Below are 25,636 nucleotides of genomic sequence, written 5' to 3'. Positions count from 1 at the left end.
GAATGGTGGAAAAAAGGATAACTCAGCTTAGTACCAATCAATGCGGGAACCTTAAAGGTTGTATTTAGTCCTTCTGTAAACAGCCATATCTGAACAGGAAAACAATCTAAACTACTTCAGTTTAAATAGATTTTGAGAGGCCAGTTTCTACACTCACTTTCCGCATCCATCTCTCTAAATATGGGTTAAATTCTGAACTGGAATGGGGAAAAACTCTGCATTAAGAAGGAAGCTTAAGGGGCTGCTTATGCCAATGTGTTCAACTGCAGCATCCCATACTAATGAATTTGTAAATGCCCCAAGAGAAAGTTTTGTGCTCTCATACATTTTGCAGCTTTCAAAATAAATCATACTAGACGAAGCTACAATATATGGCCATTGACAAATGTCAAACCAAATACTTTTCTCCTACTAACACAAGCCAAAACAATTACTTACTTCCAGAGCTGTTCCAGATCACTGATTGCCTCCTTTTTCCGCTTATGTTTTAGTTTGAAGTTTGCAGCTTCTCTTACCAAAAACAAATGGATTGGAGAATTGGGCTGAAAAAAAATGTTTAGTTATAAAAAACAGCAAAAAAATTTTTTTTGCAGCACCTACACACATAAAGCATCATTCTTACCTCATGCTTCTTATACCACTGAATTGCATGATTGAAAACCTCTATTGCACTGTCAATGTCTTCTTCATGGCTATACATAGTTACCAATGCAGACACCTGTATAACATTAAAAACAGTTATAAGTCCACCAACAGTAAAAACTGTGTATGTAAGCTTGAAACATGTCAGCCATTAAAAAACTTTCAGTGACTAAAATATTCTACATCTACTGAGTAAAGAGTAAGGAGCTACATTAAAATATTAAAGGAAGCACTTCTGTCAGTGGTCAGATTATGCCATCCGAAAGACCTGCACACGACATGAATTTTAAGTCATTAGTAATGCCATTACACCGAATGTTTAAGCTGCAAGGAGATCATGGGTACAGAAGAAAACATGGAAAACCTGACAATTTAAAACAGGAATTTCTGAACAAGTAAAATTCTAATACTTAGGAAAGCTATAGCATTCAAGTCTCTTGTAGCAAGTACAACATGCAAGACTGCTGAAAGTATAGTTGCATAAACTTACTCAATAAATCTTTGAATACATGAATCCGTGTTCCATAATTCTCTTAATGCTTAGAAAACTGCAGTAGATAGGCATCACCATTTCATTTGGATAGACTTCCTTCCAGAGTAGCAAAATTAGCAGAGCAACCCATGCCATTTTCAGTGCTGTGTCTTTGTGAAGAGGCAAGTTATCACCAACTGTGCCCTTGCTGATTGACAAGCAGGGCTTGACCTGATATGGTTAAAGTTTGTAGACATTCTTAAAGGGGTAAGCCCAGAAAATAAGATTAGGAGAGCACCACTTTCCCAAAAATACAAGTTTTCAGATGTACAGGCCAACATAAAAGGATTGGTCTTAGGAGTTGGTGGGAAGGAGCCTCTATTGTAGTAACTAACAAACTTGAACTTCAAATTCATACAACTACTCATATGATTAGTATTCTCACAAAACTGTAGGTTCATAGGTACAAAACTGTAGGTTCATAGGTAAGTAGTTACTAAGCTAGTTGCCCTTGTGAGCCATTTTAAGCTTAGCCAATTTCCCCCTTTGTGCTTAAAAACCTATCCTATTTGGTTATAGATTGGCCTTAACCATCCCATGGCCAATAAGTATATATTATCTCAATGAGAATAACTGGGATCATACCACAGAAAATATGAGGGGACCCATGCATGTCATTAAAGAATTTAGGACTATAATACTGTACGATATCTATTCTAAGGTTCACTGCTACAGTATTACTCAAGGTTTTTCACAAGTACTAAAATAGGAGACAAAATCAAATGCAGACCAAGGGTTGTGGAATCCCTTATTGATACAAAATGACAGGTGCACATCTGTGAATGTCCAGTTTATAATGCCAACAATATTTGTGGATGAAAGTCCAAGCAGCTTGCCTCAAATTCGTTTATATCAAAACATTTTGAAAAGGGTAACTATGGTATATACTGCTCTGATGGAATAAGCTTTAACCCACCCCCTCTGCAAGGTTTGGCCATGGTGGTCAGAAAAGAAGACAACACAGTTTGCCAACTACTTACAGAGAGCTTACTAGCAGGTTAGCTTGCTCAATTTTGGCATTAAACAAAAATGATCATATTGTCTCAGACCTTTGTTTCTTTCAACTTAATACCACAATGACATGTGAATTCCCACTACATGCAGACATATGCTGTGGCTTTGTTTATAAAGCAGGTAAATGGTTTGGTTCAACACCAGTTCTTAGACCACTCTTTGATATGAAAGAAGTGCCACTATTTTCTTGTGAAAGAATGTGCAGATTTTCTAACACATTTGCCTGTACCTTTGCAATTCTTCTTTCTAAGGTAACTGCCACCAAAACAAGGTCTTCCAGAGTAAGAATTTAAAGTAAATTTGAAATTTTTTTTTTACACTACAGCAACTCACGTAGGTCAATTAACTGCCCTCATCAAGCACATATTGCTGCCTTTTTAGCTTTTCAGACCAAATGTCAGCTTAAGGGTTACATACATAACTTATAACCCATTTCCTCCAATACAGCTCTTTTGAGTGCGTACCTTTAACTTCCAGTGGGCATGGCCTGAGTCTTTAAAAAAATGTAGCTATCACCTTACATTTCTAACAAATACTCACTGACAGAGGTCAAATATCAATCCAGTTGTGTTTGTCATCATGTATGGTTCAAGATAAAATATTCTGATACCTTAAATGTAGCATGGTTTTGGAATTTATGCAAATATGAGCAAGCAATATTTGATGCCTAGAGGCACAGTAGGTGGTAACCACAGAAATGCCAGGAGGTGGAATCGCCTGTAATGAGTTCAAATGGACTCCTGAAGCTCGGACATCCAAGATGGTTGCACACTGATCAACAGCTTAATTGCTGCTCCCCCATTGCAAAAAAAGAGAGAGATAAAAGCTATTAATTCTGTCAGTTAAGTAAAACTCAATTACTGGCTAATAAGCACACTACCCAGATGCCAACAAAGAAACTTGGAAAGCCTGAAAGAAAATCAACTAGAAAAGGTGAGGAGAAAATACTAACTGGGAAGACTCCTGCAGCCATTCAGCAAAAACGCAGTTCAAGCTCCACCTTTGGTGTACTACATGGCTTTCCGTAATCTAAAGGAAAAAGTCAAATGTGCTTATAGCCAAATTAATTAAATGAAACACTGAAGGAGTATATCAACTCAAATTATAAGGCTGGAAAAAATGGAAGAAGCTTTAAGAAGCTAGTCAAATGAATTTATAAAACTGCAAAAATCAGATGTTAAAATGAAAAAAAAAGGCTGGCTGAGTACAAAACCGCTCAAGAATAGCTATTGCAAAAAATGGTAGAATTCGAGGACAGATCACACCGAGAAAACATGAGAGAAACTGGAAAGAACAGACTATTAATTTTATGAAAGCATAAATAAGTAACTGGATTGGTATTCCACAGCAAGATTTAACTGAAAGGGCACACAGTGTGTGTGTATGTTTCAAGCCTGACCATGAGAAAAGCAGCCAATACCAGTTTTCCTAAAGAAATAATTACAACAGCAAAAAGTTGATCTTGACAAAAATGTAGCAGAAGGGCAAAGTATTAAAAACTGGAGACAGAAGTGTGTTTGTGGAAAATTATTACTCACTAGAAATAAAGTTTGTCCAACAAAAAGTGAGCCATCAAACAGAAGGAGACTCTGCTTCTCATTCTTCTGACAATAAAGCCCATAGAAAGACCTTGCCAGTGAAACCTTTTCCAATGTTCCAAAGGAAAACGCTTCAGAGAGAAAGAAAAGCACAGGAGTTGACTAGAAAAATCAGTAGTACCTTGGAATTGAGCCAGGGTTTGAGGCTGGGAGATGAAGATGGACAGGAAGATGACCAGCAATACTGAAATTAGTGAGTGAATGTGAGACTATAAAGCATACATTACATTAGTGAAATATTGCTTTATAAGAAAATGCGCCTTTGAAAAATTTTTACTTTTTGTTGACTTTATTAAACTTGGAGGGGACGGGGACTGAAAGGCATATACCCTTACTTTATGTCATTAATGTTTGGAAGGACACTAAGTAAAACAATTTTGGTCTTATCTATACTTGTACAAAAACATTTAATTATATAAACTGCATGTTGTATAGTAAAGCATTTACAGACATTGTTGTATGTGATAAATATACTAAGGTAAACAAGTACTTTTTTTCTTTTTTAGCTATAATAAATGTAGGCATTACAATGTAAAAGGAGAAGAAAGGCTGAACAAAAGCATGATTAAGTTAATATTTTATAATCCTGGGCTGCTGGGGTGGGGAATGCAGTGTAAAAGAGCACTGAATATAATATATGAAAAGATGAGAGGTTTTCTTTTTTGCATAGCTGATTATCTGGATTGATGCCCTTGGCTTAATTTAATACGTTTTTCTGTGAGTGTCTAAGCATATGTGCTTTAAAAATAGAAGAACACTGTGAATGTAATGAAAAGTTTTCCTTTAGCAAATAAATGTTAAGAAGTCTACAGTTGAGGGTAACTGTACATTCTGATTTTTTGTTTCCATGGAAACAAGCTGTCTACAAGCACAGGCAATAAATATCATGAGTTCCAGGCATTCTTTCCTGAGGGAATCATAAAATTAAAAGGTACAGGGGCAAGCAGCCAAGTAAAAAATAAAGTTAGAAACTAGTGGACATGAATAAGAAATAGCAGCTTTCCTCATACCTAATACTTCAATGTATTTACTAGAACAGTGTACAACTCAGTTTTAAATACAGATAGTCAGTGTACTTTTTCCTAAGGCTAAATGTTAATGTTTTCTGAAAGCACACACGCTGCTTTTCACATCTGGGTGGGGAGCAAAGATAAGAAAGCAATTAGTGTAAGCAGGAGCAAAGGCATTAACATATGCCTTAGCAAAGGTAACATTAACTTTAGGTTAGGTAATACCTGTAGATGCAGCTGTTGATTTGGGACATCTATTCCTATTAGGAGGGTTAAAACTGAATTTAAAGATGTGCATAGTTTTGTGAGTTTACTTTAAGTTAGTAGGTTATAGGGATGTTCTGGGCTGTTTTTTTTTTGTTTGAGGGTTTTAATTCAAATTATTGTAAAATGGAACAAGTTCAAATGGGGATGACAAGAAACCACTGTATAAAAGATCAACCTGCCAAACATTAGTAGGTGCATATAACACAAAAGCTAGAAATACAAACCTAGAAAAGTCGTCATATACAACAGGTGTCAATAATAACTTATCATAATGGATACACTAATATAATTTTGAAACATGAATGGCCTCACAGGTATAGACAAAAAGGTAAGACTACTGAAATATACTAAGAAATGCAGAGTGCAAACTGCAATGCTACAGGAGACCCATTTGGAAAGAAGTGAGCATGTGAATTTGATAAAGAAAGGATATCAGGATGGATATTCAGCAGAATATCAAAGACACAGGAAATGGGGAATACTTATACTAATTGTTAGAGAAGCTCCAAAAGTGATAAGAAGAAGAAAAAAAAAGATAATGGCAGATTTGTGGCAGGAAGGGGCTACTGGCAAAGGAGGAAGATTACACTGGCATGTACTTGCATTCAACCTAAAACTGATATTATGGAGCTTAAGAACATTTTTGGAGAAATACACAGCTTTCAACAGGGAATATTATTTACAGGTGGGGACAAACTTGATTTGCAACAATGGGGATATACCTGGGGGACCTGGAATGGAAATATAACAGAAGTGGTAGATTTCTGAAGACATTTATGCAAATATTTGGTATGGAAGACATGAATTCCATAGTAGGGAATCAGAGAATTTATATATTATTCCCCAAGGTACAATAACTGGGCTAGACTAGACAGATATTATATTTCACAAGAACATCTGCTTATTTGAAAGCTTTGACACATATCAAATAAGTATTTCAGATCATGAGCCAACAACCACCAAGATAAAAATGCAGGGCAATGATGTAAAAGTGAAACCCTGGCACTTCCTCACCTATCTGTTGAAAAGAGGAATTTAAGGAATGGGTAGTGGAAATTACTCAACAGTAATTGCAACAGATATATATTTCTTCAGAAGACATAGCTAGTGTGTGAGATAAAATGAAAGTATAGTTTAAAAGACAGGGTAAAATAAAAGAGAGAGATATGGTTAATAAGTAACAAAAAATATTTAGAGGGGCTGACAAAGGTTAAAGTATTGCAGAATAAGGGGAATCTCAGAGAACAAGAACAGGTACAGCTGCAAAGTGCAAAAGAGAAAATAAGGGAGTATATGAATAACATGCATGAGTTGACTGTTGTTAAGCAACAGTTTTTGATGACAAACTCCAGAGCAAAAAAAAAAAATAGCACAACAGGCAACAGAAAGTAGAAAGTGTTGTTGCTAAACTTAGTTCTCCCTACTGAAATGTTGGAACCCAAAATGCAAAGTGCTGACATGTAAAAAAAGACCAAAAACATAGGAAAACAACAAATCTTGAAGATTGCTCTGTCACAAAAGGAAATACTGCCAGCTCAGCTCGCTGGAATTTTGTAAATATATGTCATTTGTGAATATTAATATGATTTATATAGAAGGGTGACAGGAGACACTACCAGCCCAGCTATCTGGAATTTTGTAAATAATTATATGTCATTCGGGAATGTCAACACGATTCATATGCTTGTGTTACAAATGTATTAGAATTGTATATGTATATCAAACTGCTGGTAAAGAAGTCTGCATGAAAAGGGTCTGTACAATACTGTGCTTAGAGGTGTGACCACAGTGTACCCTGCTGGATTAGAACAGAATATACATATAAACTACTGTAACTATGTAAATGTACATGTTTTAACAGTGGGAACTGGCACATACAAGGTTAACTTGCAAAACTTCAGAAAAATGGTTGAAACTATATCGTTTTATAACTGTGCCATAAAAGCTAATTTCAATGCAGCAAGGAGACAATGTCTAGAAATAGGGAGCCTTCTGCATTGTATTGTAAGTGTTTTATTGTTATGTCTTCCAGCAGTTGCAAACATCTGAAGGTTATGCATTTTCACAGGGAGATGCTAAATGCTGGTAGTTTGACAATGGGGGTTTAGCCTGGGAAATGACGCCAGGTGACAAAAAGTGATGTCATGCTGCAAGTATACCAGCAGTAATACTTGATATTAACTTAAGAACTCTCAGACAGTGACTGTGCATTGTGTATTTTGACTTTGACCTGGCAGTATCCGCTAGAAACATCCACTCACCACATCTGCCTTGCCGTAAGCAAGTTAACTAGGGTACAGTAAATTTTTTTAGCAGTAAGGAACATAAGATTAGTTTGGATTTTTTTTGTATTTAAGACTGTCCTGCAATGTTGTTTTAAATATTTCCTCTGATTTTGAACTCTGATGTCACTGTGAAGACATATTTAGTACGGTCTTCTTTTATTATTTATTATTACATATATTTAAACCTATCTTTGTGGCTGACATTTGTGAGACATTTAAGCTCAGAGTACTTGCATATATATATATATATATATATATATTTGGTGACACTGTGCAGACCACTCCTAATAGCCTTGCTCTTGGTCAAACTACCATTTGGATTAATAGTAACATTACACAGTAGGATTGGACACCCTTAGTTAAGGGCCTTAAAGTAGCTGATAAGGGGTTCTGGTTGCAGTGATTACCTTATAGTCTGGGCAGAAGGGGACATAGCTAGTAAACCTGTTTCAGCCTTTCTTAGATGTGTGTGTGTGTGTGTGTGTGTGTGTGTGTGTGTGTGTGTGTGTGTGTGTGTGTGTGTGTGTGTGTGTGTGTGAGCTATATTGGGCAGGGACATGAAACACTGGTTGGTCAGAGTGTGTTGGAGGATTTGGCTTGGAACCCTGGCTAAGGACTCAACTCTACAGCTGTGCTAGTGGGGAATCTTATTGGGGATCTGCAGAAAGAGGGAGAAACCAGCCCAAACTAACTGTTCTCTGTGTGCTCTTAAGGGAAATTGCACTTTATTGTGTGTGTACATTCCCCACTGTTGCCAGTGGTGAGAATTGAGGCTCCTTGATTACTGGGCCATTGATGGGGCATCTCACTCTCTTCTCCTTGAACATTCTTTTTGCAAGGGGGGTAAGACCCCTCAAACCCCCCAAACTTATGTACATCAACTCAGAGATCTCCATATAATGAAGAAAAGGGAATATTCAGAGAAATGGCATCTTGGACTCATTTTATGTAAACTAAGTCTGATGTCTAGGCCATTCAGTTGCCGTATATCAGGACTCACTTGACTGGGTACCGACATATCAAATGGTTACCGATAAATAACCACAGATTCCAAACTTTTATGAAAATCTACATAAAGCAGAGAAATGTTGAAATCAAGGAAGACAACAAATGGAAATATTTATGGAAGACTTAAGTATGCCAAGTTTAAAGGTAGAGAAGACAACAATTTAACAATTAAAATAGGAGGAGATGAAATAAAATGGTGAGGTATACTCAAGCTGCAGGAAAGTCTCCAAGCATGGATGGTAATCCGGTGGAAGTTTAGATGCTAGGAGGAAAGAAAGTGATAAAAGATTTCCAAGGTTTTGTTTAACAGTATTTTAAAAAGGAGGAGAAGCACCAACATAAGACAAAGACCCACCAGTCCCAGCTTCATATTTGCCCATTTGAATTTTAAAGTGTTTTATGCCTGACAACAATAAGGGGGGACAGAAAATAGGCAAGAGGGATCTGGAATTTACTGGAGAAATCTGGCAAAGGATCCAAGATATTAAGAGCAAATAACTAGATGGGATAACAGAATGGGAAGAGGCCAAAAAGACATTTGGACTGCAGGCTAATGCCTTCCCTATCAGAGACTGATATCACAGAACAGGGAAACAGAGAGGGATAGGGGAATTCTAAGTGAAATACTTGGACTGGAGAGGTTTTAGCTGAATATAGAATAGAAGCTTTTAAGAATAATTGGTATGGCACATAAATATTGCATGATAACTATAGGAATCAAACTAAGTAGTAGGTTAGAAAAGATTGGGAAGAGAGTCTGGATAAGCAATTCACAAGGAAACAATAGAAGGACATATGTACAGTTCTCAAATATGCAACAAAGTCAAGATGATTTAGGATTTTGAAAGTGTTTGCAAAGGTATTTTTATACCCCAAGCAGACTCTAAAGAATTCTTCCTCAAGTAAATGACAAATGTTGGAGGTGTGACGGGGAAGAAAGAGGGAACATATGTTTTGGGAGTGTAACGAGTTGGCAGATTTAAAAAAAATCCCTACGTAGTCACAAATATTGGGTGAGCAAATGGACGTATCTAAGGAATTGATATTGTGCGCGCCAAGATACAGGATCTGAACTGCCTACACAAGTAAGGCCTTGCTAAGCTTAATTCTGGTGGATGCCAAAAAAGCAATTACTAGAAAATGGAAAACAAAATCTAAAGCAACTGTATTTGAAGTAGTGAATATTGTAACAGAGATAAAAGAACTGGAATGGGATCTTTATGAAAGGGCAGGAGCAAATTAAATAGAAAAAAATGGAAATTGTGGGAACAATGCATGCCAAACAATGTTTTGGAGGATGAGTGAAGGTTTAGGCGAAGGTAAAATTTGAGCAATTTGTGTAATGCTGGATTGATGATAGTTGTGCAAAAGAATACATGTAATGTATAATGTTTGCAACTGTGAACATGTCAATACAGTTTGCTTATATATATATATATATATATATATATATATATATATATATATATATATATATATATATATATATATATATATATATATCTATATATATATATATATATATATATATATATATTTGCCTGTTTCTAAGTGATCATTCAATATATGTGTTAAAAAAAATCTTGAAGCTCGGCATTCATTTGTTAACTTACAGGTCCCTGAAAGAAAGTGTGTGCTGGCATACATGTACATATTACAAGGATCGTGCAGAGTCTAGTTCTACTTAAGTCAATAAGGTTTTTGTAAAAGCTGAATACTGATAAAAGACCAACATACCTTCCAATTTAAGGGTCTCAAACTCACAGCCCATAGATAAGATGCAGCCAAAGAATACCTTAAATCTGGCCTGCAGAGCTTTGATATAAGTACTTATAACCCAGCAAGCAATGTGTTTAAAAATTTTACAAAAAAACCTTAAGTTTACGATTTTAACTGCAATGACAAATGCTTGCCTTTGTGGTTCAAATTGTCTGCAGTTTAGCAGCTTTCCTCTTTCTCATTGGCTTGAATGCATCATTAAAAGCTCAAAGAAGATAACTAATTGATGCACATGGATTCCAAAGGCTTCTGCTACTAGTCAAGCCTTAGGTAGCAATGCAGCTGCCAGATAATTAGAAGATAAAGACCACATGCTGCTTGGCCTTACAGGAATAGGATATGTGCATATTATTATTATCAGAACTTCCTACCCGTTTATATGATAACAAATGCTTCTATCAGTCAAGATCACATCACCAAAAATAAAATGCTTTGATTGTGATCAATGCTTCTGAGATGGCAGTACTAATCATACTTATTCTCAAGGACTGGGAGAAAAACACTATATGAGGGCTCAGACATCTCTCAAATTACAGTAATAAGCTGCCTCAATTCCTGGCACAGTTAAACATACATCAAAACTGTACACATATCCTGTCCTGCAGATCACATGCTTCCAAATCCATGGTAGCAGCACTGGGGCATTTAACCTTCAAAATTTCTTCAGCTTTAGCAATAATGCTAACTGACTGCAGCTCACTGGAAAGAGTTCTATAAAAATTCTCACAGTATTTAGATCTACAGAAAACCTCAATAAAACATCTATTATCACTCCAATCTAGACACTCCTCTATGGAGTATAGCCTGCTTAGCCATGTCAGAATGCTCAATTCCTCCCACCTAAGCTCCCTCCTGTTATGTAACATTTTTCTGTTATAGATTTTGTTTTGGTCTTTGTCCCTCAGCTGAGTGAGTCAACCTCAAGCAGTATTTGAATCATTTGAGTTTCAGAACACTGTTCCAAATCAAGCACTCTTAACTCCTTTGAAAAGAACAGCCCTTTGCCCAGATGGAGCTCTTCCACTTAGCAAAATATAACTGAGGAATAAGAAAGCATCCTAACAGCCTTAATCAACTTTACGGCACTTGCACAAAGGCTCCATAGAAGCAATGGGTCTAAACCAGGTGCCAAAGACTGACAAGTAGCCACATATTGACCCAACAAGGGCAGACTTGTGTACCTTATACTGTACAGCTACCTGCACTATCAGAGATGTAGAGAGCCAGAAACTAGTCTCTTCTAGACCATCATGGGGAAACAAGGATAAACTAGAGAGCTGTATTCTTTGAATTCTACAATAAAGCATTTCATTAAACAAGTTGGGAAAGTGTACAAGAAACTTCCAATAGAGATATAGCTTATCCACCATAAATTTTCTCCTTGCCCAAGCAAACCAAGAAGAAGAGGGAGGACTGTAGTCATCAAAGAAGTGAAGTAGCCGAGTTCTTAAGCAACACAAATACTCAGACCAGACAGCACTTTGGAAAAGAACTAAAGATGTACATTAACAAATCTGTCACAACATTTACTTCCTCCAGAATGTGAGTGGCGGTAAGGGTAAATACATCAGTTTGGTCCACTGTAACAAATTCATCATCACTCTGCACATGGGTATGAGCATATATTACCCATCACAGACTGGCTGTTGGACCAGTTACCAGTTAAAGGGAGGCTTTGGTCTTAGCTTCTCCTTCAGATGTTTGAGTGTTAAAAAAAAAAAAAAAAAAAAAATACTGCCCCTATTACCAGCTAGATGTGTAGCTCACTTCTCTTGGGAAATCTATATGAGTGAAAAAATGAAGTCCCCCTAGCTCACTAGCAAGGCACCAGCATCGGGGCCCATGGTGAGCTCTGCTGCAAGAAGAGTGACTATAATGATGCTCGTGCTAAGGCTCACCTCTCCAAAGATTGGTGGGAAGGGTCTGCCACCAGAAGATCCATAAGTGGCGAAGACTCTACAGGCACTTGCATGTCACCATCCACTGCAAATCCACATTCATAAGGCATAAAAAAAAGGTACAAGAGGGTACCAAGAAGGTACGAAGGATTCATCCATTGAAGATCAACGGAACCTGCACTGTCTCTTCAAAAGCTGCTGAATTTATGATTTCCTAGGCCCTCTCTAAGGCTTGAGGTATAAGATCACTTTTAGAAACTGTTTCACTGTACAGTATGAATAGGGAGTCCAACAGGAGGCGTGTCACACATGGCGAAAAAAAAAGTGCACCTTCACAGAAGCACAGGATAGCCTAAAGTGAAGAATTTGATTGATGCAGCAAACGTGCAGATTCTGTTTCCTCTCCAAATTAAGTATCTCTAAACTAGAACACAAATAGAATATTTTCTATTTATTTATTTAACTTTGTTTACTTGGAAAATCCAACTGGGAAAAGCCCCTTTTTAGCAGAGGCCTGGGAAGAAAAGCTCCACATTACATACATTTTAATAAGCTGACAGTAAAAATGCACAATACCACTCAGAATAATATAGCTTAACTGGTGACATAGGCAAATAAGTTCATCTGACACAGGACAGAGCCAAAAGACAAGATTTCTCATCATCTGTATCATAATCAAAAAAGAATACAACAGAGTATAATAGGTGAGATCCTCCGCTTCTCCACTGTCTCAATCTGAGAACTGCCTGAGGAGGGATTTCCTTTCCTCACAGTGGTAGCAGGCATACTGGCACTAAAAAGCTGTACAGTGGAGGTGCTGGAAAATTTACACTGCCACATCTTCATATATTCTTCAGCAAAATGCCAGTAATTAAAACAAACAAAAGCTGAGTGCGACAAGCCCCAGCAGGATGGGCACCTCAGAGCTAGGCATCAGGCCTTCCAGGTGAAGAATCTGAGGTTCATTAATCCTGGACATATTTCATGAAAAAGGATAGGTTATTTCTTCACCAGGGTGAAGAGGCTCCTACACAGAAAACGGCGGCAAGTATAGCTGAAGAAGAAGAGTAACCTAAAGAGGTCTGTGCCTCAAGCTGGCAGACACCTTGGAATCAGACTCCAAATGTCCTGTTGTATACAATTCTGCCACGGCCTGTGACATCAAAGGGGTATGTGGCAGTTGGAGAGATGAAAAAGAGACGTCAAAGTGGGGTCTGGTAAGGCTGCACCATCTCTGGGGCTGACATTGTTGGTCCTCACAGGATTAACAGGTTATGTTAATCCTGTAGGTTCTCACAGGATTAACAAAACCATAAAAGCTTCACACACTGCTTACAGAAACTTTACCAGCTACTTTTTTTTCTATCCAACTTAATTTGCTGGCTAGAATGCATGGTCATAACTTTAGTAAAGCACTCTCTTGGAATTGCAGTATGGCACCCTCTGTCTCAAGATCAAACTGTTTACTCCAAAAGAAGGCCTATAGGGCAGAAACATCTCAAAGAAGAGGCTTCTTGCTCAACAAAGCACAGTGCTCACAACTGGAGACTTGATAGTTCCTTCCAAGAGAGGAGAAAATTTGAATGCAATAACCCTTCTGTGGCATCTGATGGCTAAAAGCACACTTGTTGGAAATCTTTCCTAGGAATGTAATCAGATTCAGAAAGATCTCCAAAATTGTAGGCAAATATGATCAGTACAGTAAAAATTAAATTGGAATTGTGTAAATCGGCAGAAAATATCCACACAATCTCTTGCAGCTCTGCAGGTCACCTAAATGGACTTAATGAACGGATTTTGGATGATCTGGTGTTGTCAAGGAGCTGAAGATTGCACAGGTGTCCCAGCACTTCAGGCAGTACATCCTACTGATGATCCTCTGCTTGGAGAGAGTTTGGCGCCAACCAAGGGGCATCTAATGTGAAAATCAGGGGAGGTGTTTAGACATTCACCTGTAGTGCAATTGCCATTCTTTGAATAATAATGCAGTACTGATTCTTAAGATGAACACACACAACCACTCATCAACTATTATTACAAACTAATTGGCTTTGTAGTAGGAAAACTACCCACCAGGAGCATGTGGGACAAGGAAGGAAAGTGGGGTGCTGTAAATGCAGTCAATACTGTCCACTGTAATCTTGGGAAAGATTAAACCAGCCCCCCTTCTTTCTCTATCCTGCTGTTTGCATCTGCCTATGCCACCTTTCCAGGCCCGATTTTTTTCTCATGAGCCACCTTTTGTCTAACCTGATCAGCTTCAGATTGCTTCCTATAAAAGAATCATAGAATCACAGTTTTTGTATGGCGGTTGCACCTCAGCAGATGAGGATGAAACAGTTACTTCACTGGCTCCATGGTTTTCCTCTTCCATCCTATCCTCTCAAAAATCTCTTGGGGAGGCAGAAAAATTCTTATCCAAGGGCGTGTCCAACATCTCAAGCTTATCATCTGATAAGGACAGAATTCTCAGTCACACATGCAAATAAATAACTCTCCCGGTCACTGCACTTCTACAGCTAATTTCTACTGCACCAAGCCAGAGTTAATGACATGCTTTCCAACCTCACATGCAATATCCTATCCTGGCCCTGACGGCATCATAAAGAATCTCACTTCCCATGTTGTCTATTTATTTTAGATCTCCCTGATGCTTTATTACACACATATGGTAAAATGGATAGCTCTCAAAACTAGAAATGATGAAGTATAAACCTTTTCCGAAAGCAGTCAATATCCTGCTTTCCTTATTATCAGACAGCGTGCAAAGATTTGGTGGCAATTTGAATTCCTCTGTAACAGTGAGAGATACCACTGTAAGATCAGTTACTGGATTCTTGTAAAGGTACTTAACAAGTGTCCTAACACACTGTAATCTTTATCCAGCCTTTTGTGTTTGTAGGTTGGGAATCACAGAGGGGTTCTCAGTGGGAGTATATCAGGGTTCAGCTCTGAACCCACTGCTGTTCATACTGGTGATGGACTACATCAGCAAACAGGTCAGAGGGAACAGATCAACAAAATTGCAGTATGCAGATGATGTGGCATTACAGGCAGACTAAGCAAGAACTTCAGCAAAGGATAGGGGAATGGAATGCAAAACTGAAGGCACATGGGATGAAACTAAGTACAGTTAAGACAGTGGTAATGACAGCAAACTGGGGAAATCAGAAGTAGATGAGAACTGAGGTAGAAGGTAATACTGTGGATCAGGTTAACAGCTTCAAGTATATGGGAGGGGTGGTTGATGAGAAGGGAAGTCTCAATGAGGAGGTCAGAGCTAGAATTAGAGGGGCTGCAGCCAACTGACAGAGCATCAGGTGCAGTGTATGACAGAAGAATGCCACAGAAGCTGAAAAGTAAGGTGTACAAAACAAAGGTGTGATCAGTATGACTGTATGGTACAGAAACCTGAGCAGTAAAGGCAAAGCAGATGAGAAAGCTAGAGGTGACTGAAATAAAGTGCCTGAGAAGGGTGGTAGGATGCACATTGAGACAGATGAAGAAATAAGGACATAAGAGCAGAAGCCAAAGTAGCTCCAATTGCAGAAAAGATCAAGGAGAACAGATTACAGTGGTTTGTCTTCTGCTTTTCTACATTTCCAATATGGTGAAGATGATTTGGGACAGGCAGGAAGAGTGTCCAGCAAAGAGATGGATGGATTGTAGGAGAGAAGATCTGTGACAGTTAGGCATGAGTGTCAAAGAAGACAGGAGTGTGGCATTGAATTGTGAGAGATGGCAACAGTTAACACAACACCTCAACCCCCACATAGAAAAACATAGGGAAAAGGGGGTTGTTGATGATGATTGGGAATTAATATTGAGGATGCCTTTGAAACAGTATCACTAAAGCAACTGATAATACTTTGGGGAGGGGGGTAGGAACATTGTCCTCAGCTCCTCTGTGACCAGGTGATCTAGATGCCGATTATGTTGGTTTAAACTTCTGACATTTTTTCCTAATCAGATTCAATATTTTCCAAAAGGAAATATGCTCTGGATAGAAGACTAACAATATTACTTTCTTTTCATCATGAACGCTGAAACCCAAAGGTAAAAGATCTGAACCGATTATGCCAATAATCGTTTAAGATGAGGGGATCTAGGAAAAGGTACTCCCTCTTTCTTTCTCTCAGAGGAACTTCCCAAAGTTGAAGGCTAAGCAACAATGGGAATGATGCTATAGAATACAGATAAAATAAATTTATCAAAGAGTACTTAATTAAAAATGGCAGACACCAATGAAGGCACTGGCAGTGTAGACTTCTTGCCCTCTGTAACTGGGCTCTGTACAGTTAAAAACAGAGGATTTTCCCCATAGAAAGGCAACTGTCAAAATACCTTGAAACCAGTGATTCTTCATGAACCTCTCACAAGAAAGTCAAAATGTTCCTATTAAGAAAGCACCTTTAATGCTACAGCCAAAAACTGCTGAAAGGATGTCCATTGCAGCCGCCTAGAAATATGCATCTAAGCTGAAGGTCTCACTCATTCTAGCAGAAGTTTAGCCAAGAGTACCAGTCAAAATCCTAGTCTGCCTCCCAGGGGGGTAAAATAGGGTGGGGGATGAGTTTAAAGTTGGCCACAGTTCTACAGGTGGACAAGGTAGTCTTGCCTGTGTAAAACTATCATGTCTTGGGGGGGGGCGCTTAGGACACTACTGTCATCTTTGCCTACAGGTTTTTTGACAGGATTAATCTTCTTTTGCTTTTCTGTTCAGCAGCGCCTGGACTTTCTTTAATTAACTTCTGTGCATATGACTACTTAAGTCAAGGGTGTGGAGCAGGACCGATATGCCTTCTATAGACTCCAAATGCTTGCCATACGTGAGAAAAGCAAAGAGTTTCAGTACCCAATTGTAAAGTATCTTTTTGTTGTAGATAATCAATCCTTGCAGGTAAAGATCTGGTAATTCTCCCTCAAGGCAGATGGTTGTTCTTAAGCAAACTCTGTCATCCACAGACACATTTGTTATTAAGCTTTTCTTGAAGATATCATGGACCTCAGAAAATGCCAATGCACATAATTCAGTTAACTCATTATCCCCGAGTACCGTCTCACAGCGCCTCTGTGCTTATTGCAAGCTGTTACCACAGAGTACCTTCCACTGACGTGACAAACTGCAATGTAGATTTTCAATGTGAGCAGCATGTAAAACATGCTTAAATCGTAGTCTGACTTGTTCTTTACATCATATACCTATGATTCAGTGTGTTTTTACATGCTACTCACATTGAAGTTTTTGAAGAAAATCAGTTTGTAAAGTGGTCGATTATGCAAGTGGTGGCAGCCAATCAGATTATTGCAGTCCAAGCCACCACTTGTATAACACCTCCACCCCAAATCTAAATTTCTTTTGTTCTCCCTGAATAAATAGAGGGTCCAGCAGCAGATATTTCCTTTCTTTTTCTTGATATTTGCAGATTCTGCCTGCTGCTGGATCCCTCTATTTACTGATCAGAATCAGAGACAGATGTTTGGCGGTTTTTGCTTCGAAGGTCTCATGTTTTGTCTTCTGCCGGCGACAAGAACTGCTTCTTACTGCTGAATTCATTTAGCCTGTGGTAAAGTAAGCTGACATTATGTAGGCTAGGGTAGTGGGTTTGATTCTTGTGTATTTTGGTGCACTGATTGCAAGTGCGTGCAGAGAGAATGAAGTGTGTGTGTATGTATATAGAGGTGTCTGCATGTGTGTATGGGAGAGCGAATGGTACAGGAGTGAATGAAGAGTGTGTGTATGAATACTGAAGTGTGTGTGTGTGTGTGTGTGTGTGTGTGTGTGTGTGTGTGTGTGTGTATGAGAGAGCGATCGGTGAAGGAATGAATGCAGTGTGTGTTTATGAATGTAGGTGCCTGCTTGGGTGTATGAGAGCGCGATCGGTGAAGGAATGAATGCAGAGTGTGTTTATGAATGTAGACGTGCCTGCATGTGTGTGAGCGGAGCGAGTACATGAATGAATGCAGTGAATGTAGAAGTGCCTGCTTGGGTGTATGAGAGAGCGATCGGTGAAGGAATGAATGCAGAGTGTGTTTATGAATGTAGACGTGCCTGCATGTGTGTATGAGAGAGCGATCGGTAAATGAATGAATGCAGAGTGTGTGTATGAATGTAGATGTGCCTGCATGTGTGTATGAGAGAGCGATCAGTGAAGGAATGAATGGAGAGTGTGTGTATGAATGTAGATGTGCCTGCGTGTGTGTATGAGAGAGCGATCGGTAAATGAATGAATGCAGAATGCGTGTATGAATGTAGAAGTGCCTGCTTGGGTATATGAGAGCGATCGGTGAAGGAATAAATGCAGAGTGTGTTTATGAATGTAGAAGTGCTTGCTTGGGTGTATGAGAGAGTGATCGGTGAAGGAATGAATGGAGAGTGTATGAATGTAGACGTGCCTGCAAGTGTGTATGAGAGCGATTGGTGAAGGAATGAATGGAGAGTGTGTGTATGAATGTAGACGTGCCTGCATGTGTGTATGAGAGAGCGATCGGTGAAGGAATGAATGCAGAGTGTGTGTATGAATGTAGAAGTGCCTGCTTGGGTGAATGAGAGAGCGATCGGTGAAGGAATGAATGTAGACGTGCCTGCATGTGTGTATGAGAGAGCGATCGGTAAAGTGTGTGTATGAATTAGAAGTGCCTGCTTGGGTGTATGAGAGAGCGATCGGTGAAGGAATGAATGGAGAGTGTGTATGAATGTAGACGTGCCTGCATGTGTGTATGAGAGAGCGATTGGTAAATGAATGAATGCAGAGTGTGTGTATGAATGTAGAAGTGCCTGCTTGGGTGTATGAGAGAGCAATCGGTGAAGGAATGAATGCAGAGTGTGTATGAATGTAGACGTGCCTGCATGCGTGTATGAGACAGCGATCGGTAAATGAATGAATGCAGAGTGTGTGTATGAATGTAGAAGTGCCTGCTTGGGTGTATGAGAGAGCGATCGGTGAAGGAATGAATGCAGAGTGTGTGTATGAATGTAGAAGTGCCTGCTTGTGTGTATGACAGAGCGATTGGTGAAGGAATGAATGCAGAGTGTGTGTATGAATGTAGAAGTGCCTGCTTGGGTGTATGAGAGAGCGATCGGTGAAGGAATGAATGATGAATGTAGAAGTGCCTGCTTGGGTGTATGAAAGAGCGAACGGTAAAAATGAATGAATGCAGAGTGTGTGTATGAATGTAGAAGTGCCTGCTTGGGTGTATGAAAGAGCGATCGGTAAATGAATGAATGCAGTGTGCGTGTATGAATGTAGAAATGCCTGCTTGGGTGTATGAGAGCTCGAACAGTAAAGCAGTGAGACTGCCATAGGTCCAAATGAGGACTTTGCTTTGAGTATTCACTTTCCACCCAGAAGACTGCATATGATTCTTTGTATATACTAAAAAATGTCTTGGAAAGATACTGTGATACAGAAGCTAATACCAGTGGTTACACAAGCTACATTCAGATATTACTTACAAATCCTTCAAAAGATGACAACAAGCTGATCTCCTAGTAGGCTTTTGGAACCTGTCTTAGTATATCAGCATTTTCTAAGAAGGCCAATCTTAGTTTCTGTATAGACTGTTGTCTGTTTGGTTATGTTCCATTGTGCTGCCTGGGTTTGCAGTTGATTCAAAGATCTAATGGTAAACATATTCCAGTTACCTGAAGGATGTATGACAAAGAAAGACTAACCAACAAGTTAACTGGGGTCTGGTATTGCTCAGTATTGAATTCTATAACTTGTGCTGAGTGTAGTGACTCAGCCATAGTTATTTGACTCAATAATGGTTAATACTTGCTTTTTATTGGACTGATAATTTGAACAATGTCTGTACAGATGGGTATTTATGTTTTTGAGTTATAGATTATCTTGTGTATACACCCGAGATGAGCTGCATAAATGTTATGTAATTTTGTATATCTAAACATTCTGTTTTCTGAAAAGCAGCACATTGCTGCATTCTTTTGGAAGGTTTGCATAGTTGCCTATTTCATTATATTCTTGTTCATGTTTGTGTTACTGATTTTATTGTATGTTACTAAGTACTGCTGAGTAGGAGAGATGGAAAAGTTAATGGCGTGATATCAGTTAGGATTTTGCTCAACAAAGCATTCCAAGTGTCTTATTTGTTTTGCCTATTGTATAGTTTACATGAAGATCAGATTTAAGTGTGTAAGACTGTACAGATTAGTGTGATACGAGTCCAGTATTACTGCTGTTCATTGTAGTGATATTGAATGTGTCATGAGCCAATTTTGAACAGGATGAGTTTACTTTTGTTGGCATATAACACTGGCTGTGAATCATTTAAATATACATCATTGTTTTTAGAATGTGTTTCATTGCAACTTGAAGTTGTTTAAATTTGCCTGATCATATAAATTCCTACATAGTTTCTGAGTAGATGGCTTATGAGTGAGAGAACATCAAGATATAATGGACTGGGAGGAGAGCCTGGGTTTGTGGCGATCAATGGAACTGGAGGAACCAAGCTGTCAGCTTGAGATTGAGAAGGTTTGGATGAGTCATTCCTGTCAGATGTGACAACAGGTCTGGAAAGGGATCCAGAATCCAGGGATCCTTCTGAAGATGAGGGCAAAGGAAAGGAAACCAGACTTGTTGAGGCCAATATAGGGAAATGAGGATTATTGTCCTCTTCAACCTTTTTGGCTTTCTGAAGAAACTTGGGAATCAAATGAATGGGGAGAAAGGCATACAGAAGTCCAGCCTGGCCTACTAGAGGTGTCCCATATCAGCCCCCACATATAGGTTATGTGGAGCAATTATCACCTTTTGTTAGAGCATGCAGAATCTTGCAGTCAAGACATGCAGGTGATTACCACCTTATTTGTGCAGTTACAGCATGGGAGTACAAGGGTATCAGACCATATTACTTAGCAAATGATGGTCTGCACCTGTGTTCGTGTATTTGATATTTACTGTTTATTTCACAGGATTTTGTGATGTAAACAAAATTGTAATATGACTCGTTCCTCATTGCTTGGTATGTTGCTAACAAATAGGTGGGAGGATGGGCTCAATAATAACTTTTATACTGTTTTTGCTGAGTAAGTGAATGCCAGAAGACAAGCTATCTAGTTTGACATTTCTGCATGTCTTATTATTATTAATATGATTATATTGAGTAGTTGCCTGAGTGAGATAAATATTACAGAGTGACTACTGACAGCATGGAGCTACCATATTTTTATGCATTTCTCCTGGCTTTGTCAGTCATGTGTGGAATATAGGTGGGAGGAAGGGCACAGTAATATGCAAGTGTTACATGATTTGACTGACTATATAACAGATTATGACTGTGTTGCATAACACCTGCAGAAGGTAATATAATGAATGCCAGCAATTATCACCTGTGTCTGGCCATGCATAACTTTGCAAGTCATTAGCACAGTACAGTTAGAATATAGTACTGAGTCATTGTCACTTTTCAGGTAAAACTGTCAGCAGCTGTCACTGTTATTCACATAAGTGGAAGTCGTTATCACACTGATGAATGCACAGCTCACATTTGGCTCTTTCTCCACTTGCAGTGATTGCAATACACCCCCACCCCTCCACACTACTTTCATTTATGTCATGTATACAATTTCAAGAAAAGTAAGCAGTCTAGGAGGAAAAATGCAGACATTACATCTTCAATTGCTGTTTTTTCATGAGCAAGTGGCTGGAATATTTCAGGTAAGGTAAGACTGTCTTCTGCTGTTCTGGGAGTCACTGGAAAGGGAGCAGCCAAAAACCCTACGCTGTCCCATCGCTGAATCTTGTGTTGGTGGGTGCATCACAGGGGGCATACCCAGCCAGCATGGATCTTGTGATCCACCTGGATCGCAGCTGGGAACTTGGAGACTCAGCTCAGTCCCATAGTGCTGCTGTCCTAGGTAAGCATGGGCTTGGGTGTGCCACTGTGATGTAATATTTCCCTCCGGGAAAGGACACATGCAAAAAGACACAGCCTGGGTCAGTCTTGGTCTTTTGACAAGTTGCCCTGATGTAGCACTCCACTCAGTCTCCCTCCCTTCAGGTGTAGTCAATGTATGTAGATGAGGGTAGTAAATGTAAGAAGGTCAGGACAGCAATTAGTGAGTTACTTCAGTCCCTCATCCCTTAGGTCCATTGCTGAATGGGCACATGTAAAGAGAAAAGGCAGAGGTAAAGCAGACTGCTGACACTGAAGGAGGTCATGAGACCATAGTGGTATCAGCAGTCTGAGTGGGCAGCCAGCACAGCTATAGGACACTACAGATAACCAACATCTGGAGCCCCATGCCTGTCCTTGGCATATTAGTGGAGTGGCGGTCCTTACCCTGCTTTTTCTCTTTACATGTGCCCTTGCTGTGCACCCTTGTCAGTGTCCACCCATGCTTTATTTCAGCTAAGGTAAGACTGTCCTGCTGTTCAGACGTTTACAGAATGTGTTCATGCATGGCTTGATGCACAGGGTCGGTGGATCTACAATTTGCCATAACGGCATCACCGCGGAAGACGTTCACCTGTTCAGAAGGGATGGCATTCACCTAACTGAGGAGGGCATTGCATTGTTCTTGACCAACCCCCACAATGGCGTGAGGAGAGCCATGCAAGATTGCTAACATGCAGCTTGTGAGAAGAATGGAAAACACCCATGACCAAGTCGGACCAGTATAGTAAGTAAAACACTTTTATGAAATGTGTTATGTAAAATTAATTTCTCTGAGCTTGGCAAATAACTGTTATGGAAATTATGACTTTTTTTTCATATTTTGGTAAATAACTTTGCAAGGGAGCATCTGAATGTACCAAGTAATATCACATTTTGAAGAAAGTATTGCTGGTTCCAACATGGTAAAATAATTGTGCCTGTATGTTTGACACATGTGCAGATATCAAAGTTTGTTTGGGACTTACAGTTATGGAAATTATGATTTTTTTTTCATATTTTGGTAAATAACTTTGCAAGGGAGCATCTCATTGTGTGAAGTAATACCTCATTTTGAAGACAGTGTTACTTCTTACAACATGGTTAAAGAACTGTGTCTGTGCACTGTACACATGTACAGATATCACAGTTTGTTTAGTCTTGTACGAATATGAAAATTATACATTTACAATACTTAGGTTCATAGGTTGGTACTAGGCTATCGGCCCTAGGGCCTATACAAGCCTAGCCATAACAATTCCCTGGATATTTCTTCCCACAATATTTACATCCCTGGACCCCTGTCTTATTCATTGTGATGACATGGTTTAGATCCCTGGAGCGTGTTTCTCTAAGGGATTGGGATTTCTAAGGGATTGGGATTTCTAAGTGGAGCATGTCCAATAGCTCATGGTTTGACATGGCCTTGTATGTTAAGCAGAGATTGCCTTTGAGTAGACAATATGCCACAGAGTATAGATTGAGTTTTTTTAGATGGTCAGCATAGGGCTCCTGATTTAGGCCTGTGATTCTTTTAGTGAGGTATTTCTGCGGCCTTTCCAGCTGTTGCAGATGTCTTGTGAGGTACATACCAAATGGGGTGTTGTACCCACATAATGGGTCTAATGAGGGATGAGTACAGTGGGACAATGACCTCCTTTTTTCTCGATGAAAAGTCCTTAGTGATGAGGTGTGCCACTTAGAAGGATTTCCTGACTGTTGTGGCGATGTGGTTATCGAAGGTGAGACCGCTGTCCACTGTGTCCCTAAGTCTCTCATCACACTTTCGGTGTTTAGTGTACTGCCCTCTATGTGGTAATTCATGGGTACATGGTTTTTCCCAAAGGGGATGACTATGCATTTCTTGGCAGTAATCTTGAGCCCATGGCTTTGGCACCAAACACCTGTTTCTGTAAGGCCCTTTTGTAGAATATCCATATCATTTGGGGATTCAATAATGGCTCCCAGTTTGCAGTCATCTCCGAACTTTATTAGCCAGAGCCCCTTAGTGTTGGCCTATACTTCAGAGAAGAAGATGCCAAACAAGAGCGGTCCCAAAACTGAACTCTGAGGTACTCCACTTGTCACTTGTCTGGAGCTGGCTTTGGAGTTGTCTACTTTTACAATCTGGGTTCTGTTAGTAAGCCAGTTGGCAACCCATCGAGTGATGTAGGGATTTATCCCCAGCTTAGTAAGTTTATCTATGATTCCAGAATGGGGGATGGTGTCAAAGGCCTTGGTGAGGTCCAGGTAGGCTGCGTGGACCGCCTTACCTTCGTCCACAGCTCTGGAGACTGATTTAAAGAAGTCAATCAGGTTCAGGAGACAAGATCGGCCCTTCACGAATCCAAACTGCATGGGGTCCAGTGTTTGAAGGTTGCCAATGTCTTTATTTATAAGTTCCATGATAATGCGTTCCATGCACTTGCAGATCAGGCTCGTCAGACTGATGGGACGGTGGATCCCCCCTTGTGGAGTGGGATAACTGTAGCTATGTGCCACTCAGTGGGCACGAAGCCTGAGGTGAGGCTATGATTAAACATGACACTTAGGTGAGGTGCCAGTTCATTTTGTAGTTCATGTAGTACACAGCCCGGGATGTCATCTGGTCCATGGACACTGTATTCTTAGCTTTGGAGAGTGCAGTTTCTACCTGTGTGGCCGTGATTACAGGAATTTGGCAATCTTTTGGTATTGAGATGGGCCCTTTAGGGGGTGAGAGGGGGGTGAAGTTGGCTCTAAATCGATTGGCCAAGATATTGGCAATATCCTTGGGATCAGCATATTTAATGCCATTCTGTTGTAGCTCAGAGCAGATCTGAGCATTGCCATTTAGACTCTTGACATAACTATAGAATGCCTTGTGGTTGTCTTTGGAATCTTTGGCAATTTTATTTTCGTAACTAGCTTTGGAGGATTTTATGAGGGATCTCAGCTTCTTACTGAGGCTGGTAAGGGAGTTTTTTGCATCCTGGGATTTTCCTCTTTTCTGCAACAGTTCCTTCCTTCTGCTGTATAGTTTGTTTATGGCAGGGGACCACCAGATTGGCTCCCTTTTTTTGGAGGAGAGCGTCTTGGTTCTATTTGGGACGGCACGATTCATGCACGTGTGGATGTGCTCATACAGTGCCTTAGTGTGGGATTCAGCAGTTGAACTTTCAGTTCCTGTCTGCATGGGTGTCATGAAGTTTGTCACTTCTAACTTGAGTAGAATGACGTTGGCTTTGGAGAAGTTTTTTATGGAGGTTTCCTTACTGGGGGGTGGGATGGGATGTGGATGTCAAGGGTGATTTGCTTATGGTCAGACCTGACCAATGAGGGGGTATCCACTGGTGTGGAGCATCTACCTCCCATGTTGGTAATGACCAGGTCTAGGATATTGGAGCCCCTGGTGGGACTAAGGATTAGTTGATCCAGGGCATTGGAATTTATGAATTCCAAGAACCATTGGGAAAAGTTGTTGGCACCCAAGTAGTTTTCCCAGTTAATGGCAGGGTAGTTGAAATCACCCAGTATTAGGGTGTTTGGTTGTATCTTAATATTCTCCAGTATGTTTAGAAAGGTGTAGTGAAAATCTTGGGGCATGGCGGGGGATCTGTAGCAAGCTACAATTTGGATTGCAGCCTTACCTAGTGTTAGTTGCACCTGGAGAAATTCAGATGCATTGTGTTGGGCAACTAGCCTGGAGGTGTGAATATCCTTG

General features: G+C 39.7%; 1 protein-coding gene across 1 annotated transcript in view; it reads right to left on the bottom strand.

Annotated features, from left to right (window-relative positions):
• SRP72 (signal recognition particle 72) overlaps positions 1–25,636 on the bottom strand; it is a 1,193,396-nt gene that overhangs the window by 277,223 nt on the left and 890,537 nt on the right. Inside the window, exons 13-14 of the mRNA XM_044059445.1 lie at positions 623–718; positions 439–542 (exon numbers count right to left, since the gene is read on the bottom strand). Of these exons, the coding sequence (XP_043915380.1) occupies positions 439–542; positions 623–718 (200 nt within the window). The remainder of the gene's footprint in view (positions 1–438; positions 543–622; positions 719–25,636) is intronic.

The sequence above is a fragment of the Protopterus annectens genome, chromosome 17.part0 (assembly GCF_019279795.1).
Source record: "Protopterus annectens isolate FY-2018-M chromosome 17.part0, PAN1.0, whole genome shotgun sequence".
NCBI lineage: Eukaryota > Metazoa > Chordata > Ceratodontiformes > Protopteridae > Protopterus > Protopterus annectens.
This window is presented reverse-complemented; position numbering and strand designations above follow the sequence as displayed.